The sequence below is a fragment of the Aethalodelphis obliquidens genome, unplaced genomic scaffold (assembly GCF_003676395.1).
Source record: "Aethalodelphis obliquidens isolate GAN/ISIS:26980383/991018 unplaced genomic scaffold, ASM367639v1 scaffold3, whole genome shotgun sequence".
Taxonomy (NCBI): domain Eukaryota; kingdom Metazoa; phylum Chordata; class Mammalia; order Artiodactyla; family Delphinidae; genus Aethalodelphis; species Aethalodelphis obliquidens.
Genome location: NW_020837947.1, coordinates 76,631,684 through 76,657,641, shown reverse-complemented (window position 1 = coordinate 76,657,641; position 25,958 = coordinate 76,631,684). Strand labels below are relative to the sequence as shown.

At 41.0% G+C, this 25,958-nt stretch overlaps 2 protein-coding genes across 4 annotated transcripts in view; one reads left to right on the top strand and one right to left on the bottom strand.

Annotated features, from left to right (window-relative positions):
- MYO6 (myosin VI) overlaps nucleotides 1–9,409 on the top strand; it is a 145,116-nt gene extending 135,707 nt beyond the window's left edge. Inside the window, exons 31-33 of one of the 2 annotated variants that reach the window (XM_027092128.1) lie at nucleotides 1,953–1,979; nucleotides 4,396–4,614; nucleotides 5,144–9,409. In XM_027092128.1, coding sequence (XP_026947929.1) covers nucleotides 1,953–1,979; nucleotides 4,396–4,614; nucleotides 5,144–5,343 — 446 coding nt within the window. In that variant the 3' untranslated portion in view covers nucleotides 5,344–9,409. The remainder of the gene's footprint in view (nucleotides 1–1,952; nucleotides 1,980–4,395; nucleotides 4,615–5,143) is intronic. The other variant, XM_027092132.1, reaches the window with a different exon arrangement.
- A 1,966-nt stretch (nucleotides 9,410–11,375) lies between these two features.
- The window catches only part of IMPG1 (interphotoreceptor matrix proteoglycan 1), a 93,797-nt gene continuing 79,214 nt past the window's right edge, over nucleotides 11,376–25,958 (bottom strand). For both annotated transcript variants that reach the window (XM_027080162.1, XM_027080171.1), the window contains 3 exons: nucleotides 17,717–17,882; nucleotides 12,910–12,982; nucleotides 11,376–11,453 (listed from right to left, as the gene is read on the bottom strand). In XM_027080162.1, coding sequence (XP_026935963.1) covers nucleotides 11,376–11,453; nucleotides 12,910–12,982; nucleotides 17,717–17,882 — 317 coding nt within the window. The remainder of the gene's footprint in view (nucleotides 11,454–12,909; nucleotides 12,983–17,716; nucleotides 17,883–25,958) is intronic.

Genomic DNA, 25,958 nt, shown 5'->3' with positions numbered 1-25,958 from the left:
GATTGGGTTTCATTATGTTCTATTTCAGAATTTATATATCTGCATGATTGCACTTCTTAAAACAAAAAGAGGACTTCCCTGGTGGTGCGGTGGTTGAGAATCCGTCTGCCAATGCAGGGGACACGGGTTTGATCCCTGGTCCAGGAAGATCCCACATGCCGCGGAGCAACTAAGCCCATGCGCCACAACTACTGAGCCTGCACTCTAGAGCCTGGGAGCCACAACTCCTGAAGCCTGCATGCCTAGAGCCTGTGCTCCACAGAGAAGCTACCGCAATGAGAAGCCCGCACGCTGCTACTAGGGAAAGCCCGCACACAGCAACGAAGTCAAAAATAAATTAATTAATTTAAAATAATGTTGTAATGTTTGGCACACACATTTTTTTTTAATTAATTAATTAATTTATTTTTGGCTGTGTCAGGTCTTAGTTGCGACATGTGGGATCTTTCGTTGCAGTGCGTGGGCTTCTCTCTAGTTATGGTGTGCAGGCTCCAGAGCACGTGGGCTCTGTAGTTGCAGCACGCAGGTTTGGGCTTAGTTGCCCTGTGGCATGTAGGATCTTAGTTCCTTCACCAGGGATTGAACCCATGTCCCCTGCATTGGAAGGTGGATTCTTAACCACTGGACCACCAGGGAAGTCCCCGGTACACACATTTTTAATGAATATATAAATATTCCATGTATTATTGTAGCAAACCAAACTTTGGTACCTTACTCATCCAACTTTGCCCCAAAAGGAGCAAATAACATGCGGCTTACCTTACTCGTTCCTATACTGTTTCCATTCATAAAGTACTTTTTGGAAGAACAACAGAGTAGATTAAGAAAATTTCTCAAGGGTCCCATCCAGGTAGATGAACAAAATTAGGAATTGTGTAGGAACACACTCCCGCATGTATGTAGCCTTCAGAGAATTTGAATGTAGGTCATTTTCAGCATAAAATGTAACTTCTGCCCTGAAGAGTACTTTTTTTTCTCTTTATTTTTCTGGCATGTAAAATTCACTCTGACACAGGAGTACAGTTAACAGGAAAGGTGAAGGGCACCAAGATGCTTAACAGCTCACCTGAGAAAATTCTGTACTTTAGGTGGTTTCCTCCTAATGGTGCAGCTGCTTGACCTTTAAAAGGAGCTGCTCTGTAGTTTAAAATCTAGAAGGATTAGAATTCATTAATTTGAGAAAATAAAATGATGACAACTTACGATTAACAAAAATACAACTTGGTATTATTGCCTTTAAGAGTAAGACCTTGACAAATTATGGTAAATTCTTAAGAGTTAGGAGTTGGGAGGCTCAGATCCCTCTCCTGTGTGCTATACTGGGTGAGCACACTCTCGTCACATTTACCCCGGAAAGAGGCTTTCGGAAATAATTTTTGGGGGCAGTGGCAAATTACCCAGTAAAAGATTTACATTTACTTGCTTAAAACAGTGACTTTGGAGAGTAGTTTTATTTCATAGCTCCTAAATAAAAATGTTGTGAGTTGAAGATTTAAGACAATGTGAAGAAATTAAAACATGCTGAGTATATGTAAGTGTGGCAATGCTTCTTCTCTATATAAAAAGTATTTTTTTAAATGAATTTATGAGTTATTCTCTTTTTTTTTCCCCCTACAAAAATTCTAGTAGTGCTTTAAAGGTACTTTCATCTTGATTATTAAGTCACTGTTGTGGATTTTTGTTTGGATATTACTGTGTTCGAAAATTAAAATTTTGGTCCCCTTTGTATGTCCATCAAGCAGGATGTCCTAAAAACACAATCAAAATAGCTTAAAAAAAATTGGAAAGCAGCATCTACTTGTAGGTAGTTCTGGGAGTATTCGGCTATGGGTAGGGTATTTATTTGTTAGTCACCACCTCCATTGATGGGAAGGCATTATAAATTAGAAGAATGCTCATTTAACAGTTTTGGCATTTTTATCTTTTCTTCAATATAAAATATTTGTTCACAGATTTTGCACCATTTTTGAACAATTCACGTAAGTCAATGGGTGGTAACTCATGAGCTAACTGGAAGATGGGTTAAAAATACTTTATAAAGTACTAACTTCTTCTAAACATTGTTTTGCTACAATTTTAAGGTGAATTGTAGTACATTAATGTTGGTTTATCTGGACTAAGATACCTCATTTGAGATGGTACTTTCATTTGGATCACTCCAAAATATACATGCAGAAAAAAATTTTAATTAATCTGTTATTTCATCAAATTACTTCCTTTTCAAAAAAACTAGCATTTTAAACTGAGTATACCCAGTTCTTATTGTAGCAAAACTCTATCTTAATAAGCAGCTGATCTTTTAGAGTAAAGACTAACTTTAGGTGCTGGTTTCAAATACTGTGATGGTGTAAGCATTTCTGTCCGAAGAGATTTGAGTTTCATATGATAATGTACACAAGCTTAATAGAATGAATACCTCTTAATAGGAAGAGGAGGTTATTCTGTTACTTTTACAGCTTCTTATGATGCACATTTTTTGATCATCTAAAAGCTCTGAGTCATCTTAGTGTACAGTAAATTTCTTCTAGAATCAGTTCAGCAGTAATGATTTGAATATAATGCCATATTTATTTGCCAACTGGTTGGACATGATTTTTCTTAGTGCTTCCAGTAATTTACAGACTTACAAATTTGAAACTTATTCACACTTTTGAAGATAACAATTGGATGTGAAAGAAATAGTTGTTTAGAAGATTAGTTTCAAGCTTTTAACGTCTGTATCTTTGTACTTTTCCAGATGAATATTCATTTCCAGACTTCCCAAATACAATTTCATTTCTCACATTAGTAGAAAAAGCCATCCAAGACTTTCCATTGGGTTTCTGAATTTTACCCAATATATTAAGTTACAGGGGATTGTTATTTTGAAAGAAAAAAAGTAGGTTATACTAATGGGTGGCCATCAGTATCATAGTAAGTTTCTGTCAGCAGGACACTGAGTTCTAATTCACTGCTGAAGATGGAGGGAAGGGTTTTTTTTTTTTTTTAATCCTTGTACAAAATGTCTTAGTTTTGAGTTAGTGTATTTTCTGCAGAGTAGGTAGTTTTTAAAACTCGAAATGGAAACACTGAACTGTAAGTTGTTTTGAGGGAACAGGAACGAGAGAATAAATAAGCTCATCTCTGGTAACGTGCTAAAGGTGATACGGCTTTTTAAAGTCACTAACAAAACTGGGTCTCTTTCTTTCATAGGCATATACAGCTTTGCTAACTGCTTTTTGCTTTCTGTTGTTTGCACGAAAATAAATTGAGCTGCTATAAAGCTTTCCGCTATTGGTGCAAAAAGTAGAATAAGAGTAATTTCATCCTTTCAGTACTTGGAAAGTCTCACAAAAGCCATGTGACTGTCCTTGACTTGTACATATTATATAATTTTTCATTGACATACTTAGCTTTTCAGTGAGATTCTTAATTGAGCTGCAGTAAATGATTGGTCTGCCTTTAAAGTTGTGAGTATAGAGCATATTAAACAGATTTACCAGAATTATGCTCCTGGAGATGTAAAGTCATTGCCTCAGAGAACTGAATATTTTCAGGAAAAAAAAAACCAAAACTCAACCGTTTAGTAATGGAAATTGAGCGAGGGAAAAGAGATGATAATGAGCTCAATGCCCAGTGTTAGCAGAAAAGCAAGGATTTCTCTTTTCTATTGGCAAAGGAAACCAAATATTATACATGTTCCACTTATTGCAGTGGATTTTATTCCAAGAGAAGTCTGGTTTCAGAGTAAGTAAATCTCTCTGAGTGAAAGTTCATGCTGACTGTTACAGTTTTGTTGTTGCGTCGCAAAGTTGTCTAAATCTTGTTAGTAAAACATCTGTGTTATCTTGGCCATTTTAAATCCCAGGATCAGTTGGCAGAGGAGAAAACTTGTATGTCTTTCACTCTTTTGAGAATCTGTGATTAAATCGGCAGGTATCTGGAATCGCTCAGATTTGTGAAATTACTTTTTATTGGTTTCATCATAAATAGTCCTGCAAAAGTTGTCCTGCAGCCTTCATTTGAACTCTTTGGAGGAAAAAATACAAATCTAGTAAATGCTACTAGTTTGCTTTCTCGCTGAATGAGTGAGTTTTGTGTGCAGATGCAGTCATTTGTGGTTGTTATTGCTGCTGCAGCTGATGGTGTGTGTGTGTGTGTGTGTGTGTGTGTGTGTGTGTGTGTGTGTGTGTTTACAATGCCCAGGAACATCTTCGGGGGAAGAAACTTCTAAGAAATCACCCTTTGAATTGCATTCATCTGTAGGCAGTTCCAATTTACATTTTGTTTTAAATTCACTGTTATGAGGAATCCCTCTTTTTGCTTTTGTAAACCTTCGTGGTGCATTTTAGGATTAAAGGCTGCTCTCCTTATCCCTCGGGCTGCTGGCGTGACTCTGCTTGTTCTCTGTGACAGCTCAGCAGAACCCGGCAGCTCAGCTCCCTGCCAGGCAGCAGGGGATCGAGATGAACCGACAACAGCGCTTCTTCCGCATCCCGTTCATCCGCCCCGCGGACCAGTACAAAGACCCGCAGAATAAGAAGAAAGGCTGGTGGTACGCGCACTTTGATGGACCGTGGATTGCCCGGCAGATGGAACTTCATCCTGACAAGCCACCCATCCTCCTGGTGGCTGGTGTGTACGATTCACATGAAAAAAAATTTATAAAGCAGAAAAGGATTGAGTACCCTCTGAATGCAATGGTGGGATGTACAGTGTAATAATTCATTACATTTCAGGGTGGAGGCGTGGAGCTTTGCAGTTAAGTCACATCAGTTGAGGATAACTTCTTTACAACATGGAATTGCTGGGATTAATTATGTCCTTGCAGAGCACATAGAAACTTGTCTGTGTCCTAGGAACATTTTCATTGGTGTCTGATTATATCATTTGCTTTGTAATGGTTACTGAAGGAAATGTAGCATTTTTATTAACCCTGGTAACTTGTTTTTTCAACTGCATCCTCAGTACATTTTGAAATGGAACTTGGTGGAGGACACATTTGTTTCTGGTGAATCTATGAAGCAGATTTCAATCTTAGAGGAAGGAAATGGTTTTAAAAGTCCTCAAATCTATGAGAATTGGTAGACATTTCAGGAATAAAGTTTACAATAAATGGTTCTGAAAGGAGGTATAGTAATTCTCTGACGTCTCATCTGTGCAGGTAAGGATGACATGGAGATGTGTGAGCTGAATCTTGAAGAGACAGGCCTGACTCGAAAGCGTGGTGCTGAGATTTTGCCAAGACAGTTCGAAGAAATTTGGGAACGCTGTGGAGGCATCCAGTATCTTCAGAAAGCAATTGAGAGCAGACAGGCCAGGCCCACCTATGCCACGGCCATGCTGCAGAATCTGTTAAAGTAGAAATTGCACTAGCCTTGCAGCTGGGAGCCCTTGCCATGGCACTAGGTAGGGAGTGTGTCCCAGAGATTTAACCATTCCAAGATCAAGTTAGAATTACTTATACAAAGTGAACAGATTTTATTAATCATGGCTTTTTGTTCATTTAAGGTTAATTATGGTAGTGAATTTGGGACCTAAAATTTACTTTCCTGTATCCAGCTGTAACTGTTAGACCTCTCATTATTGTAATACTTGTTACACTTGGACAGACTCTGGACATTTCTCCTTCTTTGCCAACAGACTACCTTAAATCCATCTTAATTGTTCTTTAGGAAGAGTTTTTAAAAAATGCAGAATTCTTGCTTTTTAAGGATGGCACAGTACCATATAACTGGAATAAAGAAAACTTAGCTTCAATTTTCATACAAAAATCAAGGCACTTAAAATGATCAAGGCACTGATATTTTGATCTGAAAGCTGTGTACTTTCTATACTAACTTTTTCAGAAATTCATGGAAATTTCCGTCAAAGGTGGAAATTTTTATTTTCTCCCCCCTCTTTTGCAGTGTCTTAGTTTGAGTAAAGCAATTTACCTGAAGTTCTAGAATTCTGGAGAGAGCCTTGATGTATTTGATGCAATCTGTGATAAAGAAGGTACATAGTGTCCTGCACAGATCAGTTTTGCTTTTCTATCACATTGTGTTGCTGTAAGAATATGTTCTTACATTCCATGGACAAATAAAGGAAATTCAGATCGTTTAAATGCTTGGAAGTTTTGAGATAACTTTGTTTCATTTAGAAAAGGAAGTAGGTTTCAGGTGGCAGTTTGGCTTAACTGGACTGAATTCAAATATTCTTTCAGTTTCATCTCAGTTGTGATTTTGTGTCAGAATCTTGTCCAAGTTGTTTCATGTGATTTAAACTAGTGTTCTGCTTCAAAACACCTTTGTTTTTTAAAGAAATTCCTATTGTCTTTTTTGGCCTTCGAGATTTTGGTAATTGTAGAGCTCTTTTATAAGCCTTGTAATGCAAAAACCCTGCACTGAGGAATTGCTTGTTTCATGTAACTGATAATTAAAAAAAAAAGTTTTGTGTGCTGTTTAGTTTTGATCAAATGTCAGCAGTTTCAAGCCTAATATTTATGACTTTCATATTAGGAATTTGGAAACAAACATACATCAAGGAGTTATGTTGACATAATCCTAAGGAGTCTTGTTTGTATTTTAGAATAAAATTAGAAAATAAAATTACTCTCTGTACTTTTTTTCCCTTGATGTTTAAAGACCCTAACCTTTGAAATGAATTTCCAGTGATTTTTTTTTTTTTCCCTAGAAAGAGTACCTCAGTTAGGAAAGTATTTCCCAGCTGATTGGATTAGTGCTTGTGAGCTGGACACTGTTTTCAGAATTGCTTCTCTCATTATATGTTTTAGTATAGAGATATTTATTTATTATGATACTGTGCAAACGATCGTCTTCTGTTAAGGAAAGTAAATGGTCCTGTCTTTACTGTTGAGAATGTGAATGTGATTATCTTTTTAAGGCTGTATTACTGCATAGACTCACCCACCCTTGGGTCATTTGGTCCCTGTGATTTGGTGACAGAAGGTCTGGTTACTGAAAATAAATGTCCTGTTCTCCCTCTTCTTATCACTCGCCTTTAACTGGTGTTTTTATTTGTACAGGATAGTGAATGATAAGCTTTTTTCTTAACTGGTAACAAGTAGAGTCCTGGAAGAAAATTTAGTAACCAAATAGATTTTTAACGACTTGTGCCCTTAGCGCTGTTTCCAGAAACAGTTTTACGTGTGTCCTAGATACATGCAGGTACTTGATGGAAAACTAATCACACAGGTTAAATTATCATAATGAGAGAACTTAAAGTTTTGAAGAATTTGTCAGAAATATATCACTGCAAGGCATTGTTACAGGTCTTTAATTTTTTACTTTAATAGCTGATAAAATTATAGTCATTCTTAAGCCATTTGGTTGCTAATTATGTCACACAGCTGTCCTAGAACATGTCCTAGAGCATATCTGTTTTAAGTAGTCTCCTGAGTTAATTGTGGCTCCAGGAGACTTGCCCTAATTCAGTTAGACTTACAGTCACCTACATACCACAGCTCTGCACACACAGAAGCCCCTTTGCTGGAGAAGCTTAGGACCTCCATCATCCTTTAAGGGAAATAGCGGAGAGAGTGTTGCGAAACATGTAAATGCCCCTTCTTTACAGTGTTCACAATCAAACCCAGAAACACTAGGTTGAAAACGGTATGAATCAAACGTCCATTTATATTTTAACTGAGATGTAAAATTAGAAGTTAAAACGAGCACACTGTACATTAAGAACTAATTCTTCTCAATGCTTGTGTCACTCAATACCAGTTCCTCCCTTAGTGTATATGCTTTACAAAGGTAGATGTACATAAAATATTAATACTGAGAAAACAAAACGTGTTCACATTCAATGATGGTGTAATTCCTGATCTCATTAACACGCTTGAGGTACGTATTGTGAGCTACGGGTAGGCACTGAGAGAAAATTTCTCTAACACATACGTATGTTAAGAGAACAGTGGGTTTTCTTATTTGTAAGGTTGAGTAGACGGCACCTTCTTAAAGGATTATGTGAGGAGGAAGTAAATAGTACACTTAGGAGCACAAGCCCACACAAAAGACGTTCTACTGTAACTCACATTCTGCTTCCTATAGTGACTTTCTGTAGGTCATTCTTTCCAGTAACATGGTGAACCCTTTTGTTTTGCAAACAACAAAACAAAAGATCATATCAGATCACAAAAGAAAAGATCATCTTAAGTGGAACACAGGTGGTATTTGTGGAAACTTAGAGAGTAGAAACTCACAGGCACAAGGAATAATGAGGATTTTGTAGTTTTATTAATTGGATTTTTAAAAAGATTATTTTCACTCACAGGTTATTACAGTGGTTCTCAGGGGATCCAAACAGGTAGATCTTTGGTTTCTTCACCTAAACTACCTTAAGAGTACCTGAATCAGTAGAATAAATATTGTTGAATGAATCAGTGAATTAACTACAGTGTTAGTGGTAGACCTAACTCCTTTTACAGAAGAGGTAAACAGAGATCCAGAGAGCTCAGGTAATGTAATTCTAGGCCATGAAAGAGATAGAAATGCCTTTGCTCCACTCATGTGCAGCACAAAGAATCAAAACAAGCAGACTTCTTTGAGTAGCCCCTGGGGGTTTATGAAGGGTTGCTCTCCTGTCACTCTCCACCTTCAGATGTCATGGCCTTTGTCTGTTTAGCATTGCCAGCAGTAACAATTACTGAGCATTTTTATTTCTTCCAGAATATAAACTAATAAGGGAGGGGAGGACAGAGAATATCTAAAAATTAGAATAAGGACAGGTAAGGGGGAAGGTTGTAACAATAAGGAAAGAGAAGAGTGAATGGAAGAGAAAGAAAAGGGGTGCACCCCTGAAGACGCTACACCCCAGGCTGAAAACAGTGCGGCGTTTTAGGTGACCAAGCGCTCCTAGATCTTTGCTAAGTTGTAGAATGAATTGTATGTAACGTAAGAGCAAAACCCATGGACCTACTAAACTTGGACCAAGATATGCCCGGTGTATCGATTCTTAGCATACAGAAATGACACTGCCACGCTGGAGAAGGCCAGTAGACATTCTGTGCGTAGGCCCTGTGGAGCGATGAAGTGGTGATACTTGATGAGGTCGAGCCTACCCGTGCCGGGACCAGATCTTTGAGTACAGTGAAGTTCAGGTCAAATCAATGTATTCTTCCTTCCCCACGACTAACCTAATATGTGAAGTAAGTTTGGTTGTCATATACTTTTCAAAAAGTTTTTCAAGAGATAATCAGGGAAAAATGCACACCGAAAAGAAAATCTTTAATCCTAATTTGTACCTGTGCAGACTCTTACCTTCAAACCCCAAATAGGTTTATGAGTTGGCCATTTTCTTTTCACTTTCGAAAATTCATCGAATTGCATCTGTTACTGAATTTTTCCTCATTCCCTAAAAATGTGTATCTGATACTTTCCTAAAATACTGATGTACTGGAAATACAAATAATAAATGCTTCTATGTAGAACTTGCTTCCTGTGCTTTTAATACAGTTACAGGGTGTTATAAACAAAAAAGTTGCAAATGTTACACTTGTTGTCTCCTGTTTCCAATGGAATAAATGGGAGACGCTGGAATCCTGAAGTTCGTCCAGTCACCAGACCTGGAAACCCTGTGCCTGGTGGCGGAGGAACAGGCAAGGAACCTGGGTGATTGAAGCATCCTTGAGCTTTGACCCCAAATTCCTACAGGTTTTCCATCCAGGGAGAAAGCAGGAGCCGCTTTGCCTAAATGAGAGAAAATCCAATCCGTGGCTGCCTTTCCTCAGGCCCTTACCAGTTTGTTTGTGAGGTGACAGTAAGAACTGGGGACCCAAAGAAGAGTCCTTGTACCTAGGACTTCAAACACCGCTGGTGTATATAGGCTACTTCGTGTGGAACCTACCCTGATCCAGATGGGTCTTCTGGGTGCGGGCAGATGGCGGGCCATCTTAACCTCAACAGCTCTTCTCTGGTTGGTTGGAAAAGACCAATCCAAAGAGTGGGTGATCCGAAGAGTGAGAGACACTTGCTTCCAAAGGGGACCTTCCCCACAGAAGATGAAGTGTTTGCCTCCTCTTTCCTCATCAAAAGCTACATTCTCTGCAGCAGTTAGAGCACAACTGAAATGTAGGTGACAGAGGGCACATTCTGGGGAGGTGATAGCATTAGATTTTCATTTTCTCTCCATGGAATTTTTCTCATATGCTACTGGCTGGCCTGTCATGCCTCTAACAAGAGTGTTTTCCTCTGGGGAGTCCCAAGGATACGGAAGTGAGCAGGTACACCTCTTGCCACCATTCTTTGCTTTGTGGCACTTTATCACCATACACAAAGTCCTTATATCATAGCTCTTCACTCTGGGGACAGTTGGGCTGGGAATAGGGATGAAAGTTATGCATTTGGGAGGCCAACATAAGTGATTTTTTTCATTTAAAATCATCATAATTCTAGTAAACACATTACAAATCTATAGATACAGTGCTTATCATATTGAAATTAAGGTATATTTGATAGTCGAGCATTTGAAAGAGATATGGAGGAATTTGTTTTTCATTAAATAGCACATTAAAAACTGGATGAACTGGAATACCTTGACGCCAGTCTGCCTATGTACACACCACAGTGAGTGTCAAGGAGTATTCAATGAAGCTATCACATTGGAAGAAGACATAGTTCATCCGTGGTGGGAAACAGGAATTGGTTATGTCACAAAGTACAACCTCACTTTTTTCCCCCCAATATAGTATCTTTCTTTAAAATAGCTTTATGCAGTAACAAGAAAAGTAAGATTTTCTATGGTATGTATATCCCAGTTCTTTTCTTTAAAGGAGCAACTTAGAAATTATTGGCAACAAAATTATCCACCATGTAAGCAGGAATTTTGTATAAAACTAGTGGGCCTAAGAACTGAAGGGGCATGTGAGTTACAGACACTGAAGTGTGGAGCGTCTATAAACTCACCACAATTTACATACTATATGCATTCATCCTGCACCTCCCTGCATACGTAATCATCTTTTATGTACATTCTAACATATGAATAGCTTTATTTCCCAGTATATCCCACCCCCCTGCCCCCAAATAATAATTTGCACTTGTTGTAAATGACCTGTGAACAATATTTTAAGGGCAGCTGGACACAAAGCTCGTTTGCTATCACCTTGATTATCACTGAGGAATAACCAAACTACATTTTACTGGTGGTGGTTTTGATTTTGATAATAAGCTGCTTTTTTTCCAGAATTTATTGGTCTTCAAGTACATGACTCTTCTGTACTTGAAATGTGATGTGTCCTGGGTCTCAGTGTTGACTACATGCCTGGATATCGATGACCAGTGGATATGCCTGCCTATGTTTTCAGAATTTTGACAGAGTGGATATAATTTTCCTTGAGAAACAAGCCATCTCTCTTGCGATAGATTAAATGATAATTTGTACATTTTCAGTTTTTAATTTCCTTCCCAATCTTGATGGTTAAATTCTTCATATCCTACGGTCAGTAATTCAGAATTTCTTTTCCTGGTTACCTGGAAGAGAAATAGTTTTAAGAGATTAAAGAATGTCACCCAAGGTCAAACCAATGGTTCATTCCAATATTACCTCTGCTGGTAGATGAGATAATATGCTTGCCATTTAGGATATATTCTTTGAAAGGTGGGAAAGATTCCTAACTTTACCACCTACTAAGAATTCTTAAACCTACTATTCTTCTTAAATCTTCTCAGACTGAATCAATCTCTGGAAGCAGGGATGGCAAATCATTTGTGAATCAAAGTCAACATGTTCCCTTCCAACCATAGCAGACGTCATTACTCTAAGCTGCTTCCTCATTTGAAATGTGGTTCCTAATTCTACCTGGTACTTCCAGATTCAGTTGGTGTATACTTCATCCTGGGCATTTTATTAATATCAGATCCTGTGTCCTATTGTCGTTTTATGGCCCAAGTCTGAACCTTTTCTGTCTTCTCAATTTTCTTTGTTTCAGGAAGTCAAAATGGCACACATTATTCCTTGTGTGCACTTGGACACATGAACTTATGATTAGCGTTTGGTGTAATGGCCTCAGTATCCTTCTGGAGTGTATGTTGACCGTAATGACTAGTTTCAACTGCAAACTTTGCTATGATTGTTTCCATCTAGCACTATATATAGAGAGAGAGACCTCAGGTAGAGTGGACACTGGCTGATTACCACCCAATTTTACCATCCAAGACTAGTTATAATTTTTGAAACTAGGTAATTTTAGGCTAAAAGTTATCGAAGGTATTTTTCCAAAAGTTATTTAAAAAGCTCTATGAAGGCTATATTTAACCTGCTTATTGGATAAGTTATTTCCCTTTGTAAAATAAAATTTAGTCAAAAAAGTTGATTGAATGGACGAATATTTTGAAAGAGACATCTAGGACACTGGAAGGAACACTTATCTGAGGATGAACTTTTAGGAATCTTTGAGGTTACTCATTGTTCACAAATCATGTTTCTTCATATTTTTCCTTTAGCTGATTATTTGAAATAAAAATATAAGAATATATACATACATAATATACATATATATAATATATATACCTGTATATAGATAATTACATATACATATATTATATATACATATATATGTCTATATATATAATTACTCAGTTCCAGGAATATAAATCATTATGAGAAATTCAGTGTTGTTGAAATGCATTTGATAAATTGCATGTATATTTTTAAAGAAGAGGTTAGGAATATTATAAAATACTTGGATTTTTTCTGTTATTTTATTGTTTTGTCTACACATTTCAGTTAATGCCAGCCCCTGTCTCTATACTTTTTGTACCAGGAAATGCCTTTTTCCCTCTGAAAATACTAAATAAAAAAGCTTGGCAAATAAAGGAAAACTGCTTTTTCTTATCTCTATTTAAGAGTCAGGCCCAGAAATGTTTTTAATTTCCTTCAAAATTTATATTCAGTAATTAAAACCAACATATAAAAATGGGATTTTACCTTGTTATTTTGCTGATTTTGGAACTTTTTAACACTAGTTTCATACACTTGGTTTCTAGATTGATCTGGTGACCTGCAAAAGAAAGCAAACACAAGATATCCTGTTTCCTGGGCTTATCAACATTAAGCGCACTATGGCTTTCTACTATTTTAGTTCTAAAATTATTAGGACAAATGAAAATAGCATATTTTTGCAGGTGCCTTCCATTAGAGTTGGAGGACATATGCTTTGTGCACCAGCCCACCTCTGCCCCGAGTTTTGCCTTCCAGTTGGCTTTACTGTTTCATAGGCAGTGGTCTCAGAAGGAATGGACAAAGCTCACGGGAAAGATGAGTGATAACTTTATCTTGCAAGAAGTGGAGTTATTTTTAAAGTCAAATTCTGAGTTATGGTTACTGGAAAACAACTCTGCAATAATATTTTGTTCATACAGTTTAAAAAAAACTTTTTAAAAAGTTTATTTTAAAATTTGATGTATACAATCCCAGACTTTTCTATGTACATATAATTTCTGACAATACTGTATAAACATTTTGCACCTTGCTTTTTCACACTTTACATTATAAAATGGGTGTAATATTTGTGAGATATTTTATGATATATGTTCCCTTATCAGTAAACTCAGTAACCTCTTTCTTTCTCTCAACATTCTGTCCATTATAATATCAAGGAAAGGGGGAAGGAGCGTATTATTGTAGGAAGGAGGGAAACCCTGTCCGGCCCTAGTGCTTGATAGGAAGAAGGCAGAAGAGTGAGGAGAGACGCGTGGTTTGAAGAGGTTGAGTAACAAGTTCCTTGTTCCTCCTACCACCAGCTAAGGTAGCATTTTGGGTTCCTACTTGCCCTGGTTGGGCAAATTGGAGGCTCCAAGAATACCAGGGGCCGGGACTTCCCTGGTGGCGCAGTGGTTAAAAATCCACCTGCCAATGCAGGGGACACGGTTCAATTCCTGGTCCGGGAAGATACCACATGCCACAGAGCAACTAAGCCGCTGAGCCACAACTACTGAGCCCACGTGCCTAGAGCCCGTGCTCCGCAACAAGAGAAGCCACCGCAATGAGAAACCCGCGCACCGCAACGGAGAGTAGCCCCCGCTTGCCACAACTAGAGAAAGCCCGCGCAGCAACGAAGGAAGACCCAATGCAGCCAAAAAAACAAAAAACAAAAAACCTGGAATCAGGACTAAGAGATCACGGGTGAGGGGACAATGGAAATGGAAACTTTTCAAAGGATCTTGTAAGACAAAGAGGGCCAACCCCGCTCTGCCATACATCCAGATACCACCTAGGAGAAGAGAGGGGAATGGGAGAGGACCTTTGAGCCTAAATATACCAAGGAAATTGAGTTGCCTAAAGTGATTGCTTGCACTATTAATCACATGGAATTCTTAAAACTGGACTGGATTATATTAAATTCCAAGCTCTCCCTGTCTTATCTCCCCCTCCCCTACTATCCAGTGGAGAAAGGGCTCAAAAAGGGAAATAGGAATAGATTCTAGAGGCAAAAAAAATGGACCTCCCGCTACCCTGCCCCATCTGAGGTGTACAATGAGAGCAAACTTGTGATCTTGCTGTAGTTAAAACAAGTACTTCCATATTATTAAAACCTCCTTATACATGTCACTTTTTATCATCATTTACTTAATCTGGCCCCTATGTTTGAAATGATTTTCATTATTATAAATAGTGTCACAGAGAACACATTAGCCCTATTAAAATTTTGGACCCCAAATCTGCTCCTTTCCATTGTTAACTGGAATGATAGCTAATGATACTTACTATTCCATATATTTGCTATGCTTTTACTTACACATTAGATTGAATCATACAACATTGTCAATATTTGATGATTTCTAACTGGCAACATGGCAATGCCATACGGTTGAAACTAATATACTTATAAGCACATATTTTTGTTATTGATATATTATGTAACCAGGATCTATTATCCTGAAATTTACTTTTCTCATTTAATGAAATGTCCTGGTCTTTTCCTATGGCAGTTCCAGTAGACTATATTACCGCTTTTAACTGCCATGTTCCACAGTGAATAATACACCACACTATGGACTTAACTGTTCCCCTATTGATGGGCTGTGCAATTATTTCATAATTCAAAGCAATGACACTGTGAACATTGCGAAGTGCAATGATTTTTGTAGGAATAATTGTCTAAACAATTATTTACACAGTAGAGTATCTGAGTCAAATTTAAAATTTTATAGATATTGACAAATTTCTCTTGAAAACATGTTTTTCCAATTAATACACCCAACAGCAATGCCTGATAGAACTAGTTTTCCCTGATGTTACCCACACTGGATATTTTTGACCTCTTGTCAAACTCATGAGTAGCTAATGATATATCCTCATTGTTTTTAGATTTCCCTAATTACTGTGAGATTGAATACCTTTTCCTATGTTTCACAGGTCATTTGGATTTCTTCTACGAACTTGCCTCTATATTCTTTACTCATTTTAATATTAGTATGTTCGCCTTTTATTGATGTGTAGGAGCGCTTGTTAGTATGCAGTTCATCCTTTGTCTATAAGTTGTAAATATTTTTCTCTCACCTTGTTGTTTATCTGTTAATTTTATTTATGGTGTGTTTTCCCCTATGGGGAAAATGTCTTCTTGGATTGAGGTCTTATTAGGGAAGCCTTTTTTTAGCCTAATTTATAGAAATATAAAAGAAATTCTTCATATTTTCATAGTTTCAATCTTTGATTTGAATTGATTTGTGTGTGGTAAGAAACTAATATTTTATTTTTCTAAATGGAAGGCCAGGTGTACTCTAATCATTATTGACAAGTCTATACTTTCCCTACTGATGTGAAATGCTTGTTAAAATAAATTCTTTGATATATAGGGCTTTGTTTGGGGCTTCTATATGTTCTGTTGATCTATTGTCTAGGTCTGTGTCTATCTTAGTGCTTTAAATATTATTATTTTATGTATTTCTATCTTATAGAGCAGCCTCCCCACCATCGTACTTTAAGATTTTCTCTTGTGCATTTTTATTTCCAGAGGAACTTTAGAACCAGAATGTCAAATTCCATAAAGAATTCTGTCAGGATTGAGATTAACTCAGAGAAAACTGACAGCATCATCATAATCTTCCCTTACCTGAACGGATACTCTGTGTTTTATGTTATTTGTTAAGAAGCTTTATAAATGTAATTTCATATACCTGCTGCAGCAACCCAACAGGGGTTTTTTATTGGTCTCACTATCCAATGAAAAAAATGGAGGTTTAGAGAAGTTAGGAAATTTGTTGAAAGTCACCTGATTAGTAAATTGCTAAGCCAACATTTTAATCACAATTTGTCTGACTCCAGAATATTGCTTCTTAACTCTTATTGGATAATGGTCTTTAAAATGTTAATACTTTAAAGGAACAGGGTATGTTTCATCAAGAAAAGGGCTCAGTCTCTCTTGTTTCTTGTCGATTGTGGAAGCAGCTGGCCACAAGTGCCCCTGGTGGGAAATTAGGGACAGCGGCCACGAGAATGAATAAGAGGACAGTGACAAAAACAGGATGATCTAATAAAGACATGCTTCAAGGTGATCCTTGCGGAGGAAATGTTCAAGAGTGTGTGATTGGAAGCTCGGGACTGGGGAAGCTCGGGACAGGCTCGGGAGACTTCTGAGGACAGAGGCCCCCCAGGCAGAGCTTCACTGGGTGACACAGGACTTGGAGAAGAATTAGGACCCACTGGGTTCCCTGTTTGTTCATAAGGCAACCTACGCCCTAAAGTCTAGTTTGTGAATAGAAGGCCAATTATATCTTACTTCCTTTTCCTCCTTCTAAAGAGCTTCAGAAATGAAGGACTGATTCAACGTATAACATATCTAGAGAATGGCTTACCATGTAAACATTAAAAATGATGCTATAGGGACTTCCCTGCTGGCGCAGTGGTTGAGAATCCGCCTGCCAATGCAGGGGACACGGGTTCGAGCCCTGGTCTGGGAAGATCCCACATGCCGAGGAGCAACTAAGCCCATGAGCCACAACTACTGAGCCTGTGTGCCACAACTACTGAAACCTGTGTGCCTAGAGCCTGTGCTCTGCAACAAGAGAAGCCATCAGGATGAGAAGCCCACGCACTGCAACAAAGAGTAGCCCCCGCTCGCCGTTAACTAGAGAAAGCCCGTGCACAGCAACGAAGACCCAACACAGCCAAAAATAAATTTTAAAAAAAATGATGCTACAGAAAATATTTAATGACATGGGACAACGTTCTAAGTAAAAAGAGCTGACTCTAAAAGAAGCCAGTCTAATTCCATTTTGCTTTGGAAAATTCTACGTAAAGAAGTACATCAGTTAACATGATGAATTATACAGGCTTTTCGTCTTCCTTCTCATCACTTTCTATGTTTTTCAGCTTTCTTATGATGACAGCTAATGTGTTTGCAACCAGGGAAAAACTCAAATATTAGACACATAGACACGGATTAAGGTAGTAGGCCACGTGGTGTTCTGTCTTAAAGCTGATGCAGCCTCTTTTTTCTTCCCTTACTGGCTTTAATGAAATCCTGCAGAAAGGCTTAGGGCCAATGGTTCTCAAAGTGTGGTCCTGGGACCAGCAGCAGCCGTACCTGGGCCCTGCACAGACCTACCGAATCACAAACAGCCTCGCATGGCCCAGCCATGTGTGCTTTCACAGGTTCTCTGAGAGATTCCGGTGTTCACTGAAGTTTGAGAACCATGGGTTTACGGGATTGCATGAATTCATGCTAATGATGGGTGTCTCAGAAGCCTGAGTGACTAATTCTTGGGTCTGAGTGTCGCGGTGCTAGACCCACCTGCACGGCGCTCCCTTCCCTGGGGTGTCGTCACAGTCTTCTCCGGAGGCACAGGGCCCAGGGTACCCCGCTCGGCAGCGACACTCGGCTTCCTCGGTCCACTCATTCCTCACACACTGGGCAAATTCGCCACAGGCCAGGAATTTGCAGGGGTCTGCTTGATCAGCTGTAAAAAACAGGGCAGATTTTATTGGTGCAGGGACGCCTGAGCAGTGGATCCTACAGAAGTCAGAGATGAGGGACCACATAGATTTGCCATCACCCCACTTTGCTTTTGTTTTTGCGGTACGCGGGCCTCTCACTGTTGTGGCCTCTCCCGTTGCGGAGCAACAGGCTCCGGACGCGCAGGCTCAGCGGCCATGGCTCACGGGCCCAGCCGCTCCGCGGCATGTGGGATCTTCCCGGACCGGGGCACGAACCCATGTGCCCTGCATCGGCAGGCGGACTCTCAACCACTGCGCCCCCAGGGAAGCCCCATCACCCCACTTTGGAGTGAGTTGTACAAGAGTGAGAAAAGAGTGGAGAGAAAAGGGAGCCACACATTTCTGTATCTTTGATAAATGAGTTTATAGACACACGTGATAACATATTTAGCTCCAAACATAATTATGCACAAATTCGTGTGCATCGGAATCATCTAGAGGCCTTGATAAAACAGACTCCTGCCCCCCCCCCCCAACAGTTTCTGATGCAGGAAGTTTGAGGACAGAGAATTTGTATTTCTAAGGCACTAACAAAGGGAACATTAAAAAAATTCTCTAACGCAGATGATGTTGATGTATCTGACCTGGGGAGCACATTTTGATAACCACTGTATTAGAGAATTAAATTTTTTTTCTGGGCATACATCTGGAAAAGACGAAAACTCTAATGCAAAAAGATAATTGAGGGCTTCCCTGGTGGCGCAGTGGTTGAGAGTCCGCTTGCCGGTGCAGCGGACACGGGTTCGTGCCCCTGTCCAGGAAGATCCCAGATGCCGCGGAGCGGCTGGGCCCGTGAGCCATGGCCGCTGAGCCTGCGCATCCGGAGCCTGTGCTCCGCAACGGGAGAGGCCACAGCGGTGAGATGCCCGCGTACCGCCAAAAAAAAAAAAAGATACATGCACCCCTATGTTCATAGCAGCACTATTTACAATAGCCAAGACATGGAAGCAACCTAAATGTCCATTGACAGATGAATGGATAAAGAAGATGTGGTACATATATACAATGGAATATTACTCAGCCGTCAAAAGAATGAAATAATTCCATTTGCAGCAACAGGGATGGACTTAGAGATTATCATACTAAGTGAAATAAGTGAGACAGAGAAATATCATATGATATCACTTATATGTGGAATCTAAAAAAATGATACAAATGAATTTATTTACAAAACAGAAATAGACTCACAGCCATAGAAAATAAACTATGGTTACCAAAGGGGAAGGAGTGGGTAGGGATGAACTGGGATTAATAGATACACACTACTATATATAAAACAGATAAACAACAAGGTCCTACTATATAGCACAGGGAACTATATTCAGTATCTTGTAATAACCTGTAATGGAAAAGAATCTGAAAAAAATATATATATATAACTGAATCACTTTGCTGTACACCTGAAAACATGGTAAATCAAATATACTTCAAAAAAAATTTTTTTGTTCATTAGGTTTTTTTATTTTTTTATTTTATTTTTTTTTTGTGGTACGCAAGCATGTGGGATCTTCCTGGACCGGGGCATGAACCCGTGTCCCCTGCATCGGCAGGCGGACTCTCAATCACTGCGCCACCAGGGAAGCCCCATTAGGTTTTTTTAAAGGCAAGCATTTTCTGCAGAGATGAATTGGTGATCTCATATATTTAAGATGAGAGATACCTTAGAAGTAATAAAATAGTCATTTTTATGGACAGTTTTGAGAACTCAGGATGATTTCTTGATTTAAAAAAACCTCTTTTTCTCAGTCTCTTGTGATCCCTAAGGCCCTCATGCGAGAGGTTCTTTCCTTTGGAAAATTCAAATAGACCTCAGGTCTCTGTTCTTCTTTTGTCATCAATTGTTCTCTTTCACTCTATTCTTATTTCTGTAAGATTGCCTCAAGTTCTTTGTAAGCTGGAGTATAAATCAGCAGAATCTCAGACAATTTAGCTCTGGAAGGCCTGTGGCCCCTGCCAGCCCCTTCCCTGTCTTTCTAGAGCTGAGCCTACCGAGCTCTCGGGTGGAGAAGCAAAAGGCCCACGTCCCCACGTGCTGATGGCAGAACCAGAACAGGCCTCTGGTCCCCAGACCACTGTTCTCTTCCGCCCGGAAGGTTTCCTGTTGAATCATATCAGCCATTTACCCTTCAGATTATTTCAAGAAGCACCTATTGTGTGTTAGGAACTAGAGGACAGGCAGTCGGGTATGAAGCCACTCTTTCAAGAACCCTAGGGGACAATAAGACATATACACAGATGTTTCTACACAAGAAGCCCAGTATCTTGTCTAGTGGAAGGGCTCTCACTATGAGGGTGTGTTAGAGAAGAGCTATCTGGGAGGGGACTGTTGAACTGTTTGTCTAAAGTGGGTTGCATTTGATGTGCAACGACTAGGAAAGGCCCTCCGACTGGACCCAGCATGAACAGAGGCACAGAGGTGGGAAAGCAACTGCCCTGTGAGGAGGGGGCAGGGGAAGCCCAGCATGGAGGAGAGCAGAGACTCGTGCACACGGAGGAAGGGAATTGAGACTGGAGAGGTACGTTCAGGCCAAGCTCCGGTGGGTCTTGAATGTCGTGCTAAGGAATTTGGACCTTACAGGCAGGTGGGAGCCATGGAGGATTTGGGGGCAGGGGAGGGCTGTGATCAGACTTGTGCTTTAGAAAATATGTAAATAGATCTTAGAAGTTTCAGAATTAGGATTGCTTCCGTGATCGTCTGGTATAGTATTTCCCAAGCGGGAACATTTGCAGAACTCCAACTGAGCAGGATTTAGTAAGTTTCATGTTAAAAATAGGTTTGGTGGCTAAATAAGTTTTTTTTTAAATGCTGCATGAAATAAACATAACCGGTTTCTCTCTCTTTCCCCTGGACTCTCTCTCCCTCCAGCTGCACCCCCTTCTCTTTTTACTTTTAAACCTCTTAGAGTCACTAATAAGCGAATATCTATTGCACATCTCCGAGTGAAGGCTGGCGTCAGCCGCTTTGCCAAGTTTACTGACCACAGAAGCCCTGCAGGTGTGTGGGGTGCAGCTTGTGGGGCGAGAATTCCACGGACCCTTGTGTTCACTGTCCCGATCTAGCGCCCCCTCGTGGTGGAAAATGAGAGCGAGGGGGCTGGCTAGACCAGCCCAGGCGGAGGGAGGGCGAGAGCAGGTCCTTGAAAACATACTTTGGGGTCTCCCAGCAAAGTAGACCTGCTACGTTTTTACGTAAAGTTGTATTTCTCTGCAACTTGAGGGTCCATATGGACAGCCAGGCCTGGCTAATGCGAACGGGTTTCCCTGCCTCACAGTTCTAAAGCTGGCCATGCGAAGGGGTCCTTGTCACTGTTTAGAAAATGACTCAGATTTACCCTGACAACCCAGGTGTTTCATGTCCAGGGCCTGGTTTAATAAATAACAGCTGTCAGCAACTTGACAGCCAGGCCTGCAGTCCTGAAAGCAAAGGCCAGGAGGGAAGAGTCAGCGCCTCCTCTGCCCTCTTTCTGCAGTGGAGAAATAGATTTACCTGGGAAAGCAGACTGAATGCACCGAGTCAACCCCTCTGAAGAGTAATAGGAAATGTGTGATAATCAGGTGAGTTTCCTGTTTAAAAAAGTGTTTCTGGTTTTTTTTGCGATACGCGGGCCTCTCACTGTTGCGGCCTCTCCCGTTGCAGAGCACAGGCTCCGGACGCGCAGGCTCAGCGGCCATGGCTCACGGGCCCAGCCGCTCCGCGGCATGTGGGATCTTCCCGGACCGGGGCACGAACCCTGCATCGGCAGGCGGACTCTCAACCACTGTGCCACCAGGCAAGACCAATGTTTCTGTTTTTTTTTTTTTTTTTTTTTTTTTGCGGTATGCGGGCCTCTCACTGTTGTGGCCTCTCCCGCCGCGGAGCACAGGCTCCGGACGCGCAGGCTCAGCGGCCATGGCTCACGGGCCCAGCCGCTCCGCGGCATGTGGGATCCTCCCAAACCGGGGCACGAACCCACATCCCCTGCATTGGCAGGCGGACTCTCAACCACTGCGCCACCAGGGAAGCCCCAATGTTTCTGTTTTACCAGTATTTCCTTCAGCCCAGCCAGGCGTAGTCTATGTCTATGTACCAGTAAAGCTGAACAGAACACAGTAAGGCAACACTGGAGAAATGAATTTATCCAAATCTGGGGGCCATCAGTTGGCTATATTTGACAAACAAATGCACCTAGTTTATAGATTACTTGCTTCTCCCATGTCATTTATTTGGGACCAGCCTACAGAACAGTACAAGACTTCACGTCACCTAGTTGTTTTGGTTTGCTGTGTACGTCTTCCTGGGTCCTAAGACAGTCATTCAACAAATACCAGATTGGCCCTTCAAACTCTTTAGTATTAAGAATTCCAGTCCAGCTAATTGCTTTAGATTTTTATTTTATCCATATTTAAAACCTTACATTTGAGGCAGAATTTTAGAGCTAGAAGGTATTTTGGAAACCTTCTCCACTAGTTTGCTCACTTTGCAGATGAGGAAGCCAAGACTCAGTGAGGTTGAATGTTGCCAAGATCAAGGCTGTTTGCGCTCAAGTCCTCCCCCTTCCCCCTGGCCCCCCCATGTTGTGGACTGTGTGAGGACAGGTACCAGGGAAGGAAAGAGTCCCAGGGGGAGCTGTTGGCCATGGTTTGTAAAGGTAATCTCAGTTAATTAGAATCGTAACAGAAGAGACGAATATTTACATTAATTTGTGAGGCAACTCTTACTGCGTCCCCTCCTGTTACCTTAAAAATGTATGAAAAATTTTTTTCATAAGTAAAAATGACCCTCTTTACTTACATATCATTCTTTGAGGGACACCTACAACTTTGGGCTTTAGGCTGATTCTGCAGAGGCAGGGCCATAGAAGAGGAGAGATGGTTCTACGATGGATGAAAGTTTAACTAGTAGAAGTTTCTTAAGCAAAGCTTTCCCTACGTTGTTATTTCCTTTCTTTTTCATTCTTCATTCTCCTTAGAATGATGGACTCATTCACGAGTGGACCACACAACTATTTGCCTCTTCCTTAACATAACTCCCCGGGACATGCGCAGAACAAATTGGTCTAAACTTCCTGCACTTTGCTCTTGATTTGGTCAAGATTAATAATCTCAACATTATGCAGCAACAACCTAAAATGCTCTGTTCTGAATGTGGTGTGTGGCATGGAAAAAGGGAGGACAAGACTTGAGATCAGCAGCCGGTCAGGAAGAGAACAATTAGCTGCCATTTTCTAGAAGGATATTTTCAAGTCACTATCAGGTTGTGTGTGGATTTGCGGAAGTGAGGGCCTCATGATGCCTTAGCCTCCTGGGTTTACTTAAATCCCCTTTAAATAGATTGTTTTGATGGTGCGTACTCCCAAGAGGTTTCTCTATAAGCCTGCACCACACCCAGCAAACACCTAGTATGATTTGGGACATCCTCTGGGCTTATCATAACTGCTTGCTAGGAAAATGACTTAATATTCTATCCTTAATCCATGTGGATAGCTCTTCTGCAGAGCAAATTGGACAATCTCTCTGTAGAGGCAGCCCAGGGCACTCAGTGAGTTGACTGTGTTAGTAGCTCCTCATTTGCAGCAGGTGGGAAAGGTCCAGGTTCATCCTGGCACTTGGTCCTTGGCTTCCCACGTGGTTTCCAAACATAGTCAGAACACTGGTGTCATTTCATTTCAGGCCTTGTCCCTGACTTGGCCTCAGAAATCATGATCCTGAGCCTCCAGCTTCGCCAGGAGAACAATGGCAATTATCTATATGAACTGGGAGCGCACATGTAATGAGGGTTACTGTTTGTTTAGCACTGTGCTGGGCACTTTAAACATGTGTCTTCATTAATATTCACAATAATCTTCCAGAGTAGACAGTGCTGACCTCATTTTCCCAGGTAAGGAAATTGAAGCCCATTTTAGGTAGTATGACCCAAGATTAACATGTTCAGCTTTTGACATCATTTTAGTGGTTTCAAATATGGGGTTTCCAGGAGGCCCTTCAGGGCTTGGAGGGGTGAATAGGGACGAGGGAGAGAGCAGTGGGGAGGCGAAACTCGCCAGCATCTCCAGTCTCATTGGTTTACAAATCAGATGTCCAGGAAGGCTTTCCTCTGAACCTTAATCTCCTAACTAAAGCAAGCTCAAAACCCTCATCTGCCACTGCTCCTTCATGAGGCAGAAAGCTTCCCTTATAGAAAGCACAGTCTGACAGACAGTGGCTCCACATTTCTTTCTGTTGTTCAAATGTGACAGCAATGAACACAACTTGCGGTAATGGAGCTGCCATGTGGGGCTTGGATCATTTTGAGATTTCCAGTGCATGCACATTTTATGTAACAGTTTCTCCCCTGGATTTGCTTCTATCATGTCTTTGGTGTGCATTTCAAAGGTCTTGAAAAGTGTTCCCAGCTGCTGACTGAGGGAGGCGGTCTCTCAGTCCTACATCATGTGATCAAAACGCATTTAAATGAATACCCCCTGCCTGCAGAGGACACTTGAAAGCACTTTACAGTTACAGTTAAAAAAGATTACGATCCAGGTCATCAAGCAGCTTATAAATCCATAGGTTCCTGATGGTCCAAGACTGTCTTTTTTCCAACCCTCTGTTTCTGGTCCCAAGTGCACTCATGCCTGAAAATAGACTCTTGTTTCCCGCCAGCGCTCTGAGGGTCTCAGGCCCACCTGTCACTAACTCCGGTTCATTGCACCCACCCCTCCCCCCAGATCGTCCTGTCACTTGTACCGCATCCTTGGGGCTGAGTATTGATTGTCTTTCTGCCCTTTTCTTCATCATTCTTTACCATTTCACCATCCCCTTCCCTTGCGCGGTCCTAACACTCACGTGCTAGACCGGAAGTGAGGCATCTCCTTTAATCGGGTCCCGTCCTAGGGCAGGATTTCAGTTCAGTATGGCTGGAACTCAGGCTTCGTTTGGTCTGGCCGGGGCTGAGGGCCTGTTAGGACTTTTCTGTAGACTTTTTTTTTTTTTTTTTCCCTGTTTGTTTTTTAACATTTTAATGCGATGAAACCTAGTGATCGCTAGATGGCGCTCAATAGCAAAAGAAGTAGGAATAGATTCAGGGGATGAAATGATAAGAGCCCGAACTGATTTTTGTCTGCTTAAAAGCCGCTGTGCGGAGCGCACCGGTGGAGGGAGGCGAGGTCCGCCTGGAATTGGCGCGGTGGCAGAATCAGCTTCGGGGGACCGCTGATAGAGCCCTTAGGACGCCGTGATCACCGCGGCAGATCGGGCCTGGCCGGCTGGGGCAGGTGGTGCAAACTCCTGGATCATCTTTTCCCATTTCAAAAAGGCAGAGACAGGGCCCCGGAGTTCCGAGGAAGCCGCGACCCAGCCTCACGTCTGAGAGAAGTGGGGAGCTGGGGCCCCCTAACCCCCGAACAACCTAGGCTTTGCGGTCCCGGCTTTGTTGGTGGGGAGGAGGGCGTGTCATTCCTTTCCTTGGGGCATCACGGAATGACAGCCCCACACATCCGGATCGATGGTAATCTGCAGGGCACAGGACGCACTAGCCCACCGACCGTAATTTTAGGGGCTCGCGAACGTGTTTTAAATCCTTTAAAATCAGAAGAAAAAAATTAATATAATCCAACCTGCATTATATCTGTCTCTATACCACCGCAGACATAAAATATAATTTTAAAGATTTCTATTAATATTAATGTTTAAAATTAATATTCATGAAGGCAAAGGGTCTAGAGCCCAGGAAATCCTAATGCAGCGCTGGTCGTCTGACTGCTCCCTTCTTAAGGCGTGAATGTCATTTTAATTCAGTGCTTGGTGCTGAGTACTTAGTCATTGAATAAATGTGGCGCCCTTCTGGGGGTTTGTGTGGGGAACCTCACCTTCCACACAGGCCCATCGGGCTTGTTTTCCCAAGTCCTGAGAACGTTCTGGGCTTGGCCGCACCTGCCGCGGAGTGAACCTGCTCATCCCTACTGTCAATGCTGAAGCCTCCAGGAAGGCACCCTGGGCGAGAAGAGCTGGTTCTCAGCAATTATCTGTGGCCTTGGGAATGCAGGTTCGCATCTTTGGGTCTCATTTCTCCCTTCTATAAA